The sequence below is a fragment of the Fukomys damarensis genome, unplaced genomic scaffold (genome assembly GCF_012274545.1).
Source record: "Fukomys damarensis isolate Sample0158 unplaced genomic scaffold, DMR_v1.0_HiC HiC_scaffold_23, whole genome shotgun sequence".
In the NCBI taxonomy this organism is placed as follows: domain Eukaryota; kingdom Metazoa; phylum Chordata; class Mammalia; order Rodentia; family Bathyergidae; genus Fukomys; species Fukomys damarensis.
Genome location: NW_022900935.1, coordinates 20,116,651 through 20,121,279, shown reverse-complemented (window position 1 = coordinate 20,121,279; position 4,629 = coordinate 20,116,651). Strand labels below are relative to the sequence as shown.

The window sequence follows — 4,629 nt, the reverse complement described above, 5'->3', positions numbered from 1 at the left end:
CCCCGCCTGGCTGCTTTTTTTTTTTTTTTTTTTAATTTTGAGAGGATCTCACTAAATTGCCCAGTTAGGCTCAAACTTGCAATCCTTTTGCCTTAGCCTGCCAAAGTGCTAGGATTATAGGTATGCATAACCACACACAGCTTACCCTATTAATTTTTTGTTTTATTTGTTTGTTTATTTATTGGTACTGGTGATCAGACTCAGGACCATGTGCTTGTGAGGCAGCCACTGCACCACTGAACTAAATCCCTGGCCCTGTTTCTTTTTTGAGATAGGGTCTTGATATGTAGTTCAGGCTGGCCTTGAACTCATTGTGTAGCTCAGGCTGGGCTCAAACTCATGGCAATCCTCCTGCCTCAACCTCCAGAGTGCTGGGATTGTACCACTACATCCATCTCTACCCTATAAATTTTAACTCTAAAAGAGAACAGCTGTTAAATAAGGAAGATATTTGTAGTTAAGAAATGAAAGTTTATGAGCTCTGTCTGGGCCATTGAACCTGCTGGTGGTCTAATCAAATACCAGATAGGCTCATCAAAGTAAAAGATTACAAGGGAAAACCCAAAAAGATAGGAGACGAACATTGATTGCATATTTACTTACAGTGGTACCTTGGTACTCATCGTTAATTGGTTCCAGGAGGCTTAGAGTAACAAAAACAAGTACCAGGTACTGAAAAGGGCAGCAAGTCATGAGGCAGTCAGCAAGTACCAAACAGCAAGACCAGGACTAAATTTTCATGTCAGAACGTATTGAATACCAAATCTGACAATTTGCAGTGAAATCACTTAGCAAGATATGACTTTATATACCAGTCACTAGACTAGGTACTATCATGTAGAGAATTTTGTTTAGTTCTTACAGCTATAATTATCCAGGGTGACAAAGCTGATTAAGTAGCAAAGCTAAGGTTTAAAAATCATCTTTAGGGCTGGGGATTTAACTCAGTGGTTCTGCCGCCTGCCTTGCAAGAAGAAGGTCCTAAATTCAATCCCTGGTACCAAAAAACAAAAGTCATCTTTATCCTTTGAAAGCTCAAGGTCCTGAGTTTGGTCCTCAGTACCAAAAAAAAAAAAAAAAAAAAAAAAAATCTTTGATCCCATGTGTCTTTTCACTATACCACTTTTGTATTTCTTTTTTGTCCTCATGCAGCTACAAAGTGGGAAGGAAAAAAGCAGGACATATTTACCTTCCCTATTTGGTGAGGATATCTTAGCTCCTTTTTTGCCTCTATTGCTAGATAATAAAAGATAACTGACCTTAGAAACTAGACTCTTTTTGAACAGGGGATGTTTAGTTGGCAAAAAGCTCCCTGGCAGGTTCTTTCCAGTCATGCATCAGAGCTAAAATTATTTCATAAACATCGGCCTTACCAGGCTGAGCTAAACTTGGCCTTGACTCCAGACCTCGCTAACACTACTCAGGTGTTTTTAGTGCTTATAGTAAAAGTCAAGCCCCTCTGTCGTATTTGTCTTCCAGCTTCAGAATGGAGCCATCTGCCATCATCCTGCTGCTTTTGCTCCTTTGCTGCCCACCTTAGAACCAGCACAGTGGATTAGCATCTTAAACAGTAATGAACACCTTCTGAAGGAGAAGGAACTTCTCATTGACAAGTAAGATGGCAAGGGGTGCTGCAAGGCCAGGCTGTTCTCTCCCAGGTCCCTCTGAGGGTACCTAATAAGGTCCTCCCAAGGGCAGTACAACCGCTTATGTTCAGGCCCACACCTTGTCTTATAGAAGAGGGAGGTTGATTAGTAGCCTATTGTATCTGTGAAACACAAGTTATATATCTCTGCAGGGGCTCTAGGGAGCATCTGCAGGGGTTAGCTGATTTCTTGCCACTGATCTTTTCTCATTTTCCCTCAGTCATTTTTCTCCATTGTGTGTGTGTGACCATAGGAGGGGTGGTACTGGTGGTACTGAAGGCTGCTCTGCTACTGAGCTACATCCCAACCACCCTTTTTAAAATAACTAGTTAATTTTATTTTGAAACAAGATCTAAGTTGCCTAGGTAAGACTTGAACTTACGATCCTCCTGCTTCAGCTTCCTAAAGGGCTGAGAATATGCAAATGTGCCACTGTACTTGGCTGGTCATATTTCTCATTTGTTTTTCCTCAGCAGAATTTAATGTCCAGAATCAAAGGTTTTGTTTATGTAGTAGGGATCATTACTCATCTGTCTAAGGAAAGTAAGGACTTGTATTATAAGGGGCTTAGTGTTAGGATCCAGAGATGTTTCTATGGGCTTTTTTTTTTTCTTTTGGTACTGGGGATCAAACTCAGGACCTTGTGCTTGCAAGGCAGGCACACTGTCACTGAACTAAATCTCCAGCCCTCTACTGGCTTTTGCAGGCAGAGAAAACACATCTCTCAGCTGGAGCAGAAAGTGCGAGAGAGTGAATTACAAGTCCACAGCGCTCTTTTGGGTCACCCTGCCCCCTTTGGGGATGTCTGTTTGCTGAGGCTACAGGTAAGCATTAGCAGCCAGAATGGCATTTTGCTTGTCACAACTCAAGTGTTTTCCAAAAGGATCAAAAAATAAACATACTATAAAGTAACCTTTGTTGTGCCCTGTGCCCTTGTGAGGTTGGAAAAGGTTTGAAGGAAAAATCAGGTGAAAATCTGGATGCCTTGGTGTCAGGACATACTTGAAGAGAAAGGAGAGCAGAATGAGATTAGATGGTAATTTCCTAACATTGGGTGATACTCTGAGAAGTCTTAATTTGTGAGCCCTGGCCCAAATGGAGGGAGAGACAGAGGCCAGGGAAATTTAGAGTGATTTTCATTTTTATTTTTCCATGCTAGAAGCAATTGAAGAAAACCATATTCTTATGGAGGCCACTGTATATGGGGTTTGAGTTCTTAAAAAGAACCATGTGTGTATGTGTGTGAGAGAGTGTGTGTGTGTTTTGTGGTTTTGAGACAGCCTCGTTGTATAGTCCAGGCTGGCCTCAAACTCATGGCAGTCCTCCTGCCTTAGCCTCCAAATTGCTGGGACTACAGGCATGCACCACCACCCCTGGTAAGGCCTGCTTGTTGACTTAGCTTTCACAACTTGGGCTTTTGAGTGACGTGTATTAAATAGACTCTAGTACTGGCTTTGCCACAGAGGGGGCCTATTAAGGTGATATTACATCTTACAGAATCAGTATGTTAGAATGGGAAGAGCCCTTAGGTAGAAATCTGGTTTATACCTCTAATTTACTGATGACAAATATTGAAGTCCAGGAAGGAGGATGTACTTGCCTAATAAGATCAGATAGAGAATAAATGGAGGAAGTCAGTCCCCAAGCCTGGTCTTGTGATGTCTTGTCCTGCATTCCTTCCATTATCTACTACAACTCCAGATGTTGCATTAAAGCAGTGGTTCTTAAACAGCAGTGTACATCAGAATCATCTAGAGAATTTACTGCAACACAGATTATAGTGAACCATCCCAAGAGTTTCTGATTCAGTAGAGCCTGTGACTGAGGCTTTAAAATTTGTTTTTCGTTTGTTTTTTGTTTTTTGCTTTTTTTTGTACCGGGGATTGAACTCAGGTCTTTGCACTTGCAAGGCAGGCAGCAGAACCACTGAGCTAAATCCCCGGCTAAAATTTGTTTTTCTGAACAAATTCTAACACTAGGTGATATAATCCTATTTGTCCTTGTACCACATTTTGGGAAGCATTGCTTGGGGAAAGATGATACTTGACCATAAAGTATGCTGGGAATAAGTAAAGTACCATATAAGGGGTTGTAAGGGTAGGAAACAGTTAACATATTAAATATCTTTCTGGCAGGAACTGCAGCGAGAAAACACTTTCTTACGTGCACAGTTTGCACAGAAGACAGACACCTTGAGCAAAGAAAAGATCGAGCTTGAAAAGAAGCTTTCTGCTTCAGAAGTTGAAATCCAGCTCATCAGAGAGTCTCTCAAAGTGACACTGCATAAGCATTCAGAGGAAGGCAAGAAACAGGAAGAAAGGGTGAGCTGAGGAGTTGATGGCTATCTGGTCCACGAGGGTGTTGGCAGTCAGCCCTCTCTGCCAACAGCCTAAGCTGTTTCTGCCCTGTTCTTGAAAACAGGAGAAGCCAATTAGGTGAGACCCTTCATTGGCTTCACGCAGGACCTGTTTACTGGAAATGGAACCCCTCCTTTATGCCTTATCTTCACAAAAATACTTGTCATTGAAAGTTGTATAATCCCTCACTGTCTCAGGTTGTAAAGTGCTGCCAGCTGTCCTAGGTGGAAAACCAGCCTGTGCAATCATACCAGGTGTCACTGTTGCAAGATGTTTGAATACTTATGGTAAATTTATTCCACTCAGTCTGCTTTCATCTCATTCTATCTAAAAAAAAAGTCTCTCAGGCCAGGGATTTGGCTCAGTGGTTCTTCCGCCTGCCTTGCAAGCGCAAGGGTCTGAGTTCAATCCCTGGCACCAAAAAATAAAAAAAGTATCTCAAAGTATCTCACCCTTTCTAAAAATTCCATATACATGCTACTTTGGAAGTTTATTTCTCCCAATGTTAGAATTTCCATAGAGCTTCCTCTAAAGCCCATGTTCTAGGGGGACAGACGAGGTTAGCAATGTTTAAGTCTGGAACATTTATATCGAAATCAACTAAAGCAGTGTTGCAGTGTTTCTCT

General features: G+C 41.7%; 1 protein-coding gene across 1 annotated transcript in view; it reads left to right on the top strand.

Moving 5' to 3' along the window:
* Cep85 (centrosomal protein 85) overlaps positions 1 to 4,629 on the top strand; it is a 34,561-nt gene that overhangs the window by 19,650 nt on the left and 10,282 nt on the right. The window contains exons 5-7 of the mRNA XM_010633289.1: positions 1,480 to 1,613; positions 2,353 to 2,470; positions 3,782 to 3,967. Coding sequence (XP_010631591.1) covers positions 1,480 to 1,613; positions 2,353 to 2,470; positions 3,782 to 3,967 — 438 coding nt within the window. The remainder of the gene's footprint in view (positions 1 to 1,479; positions 1,614 to 2,352; positions 2,471 to 3,781; positions 3,968 to 4,629) is intronic.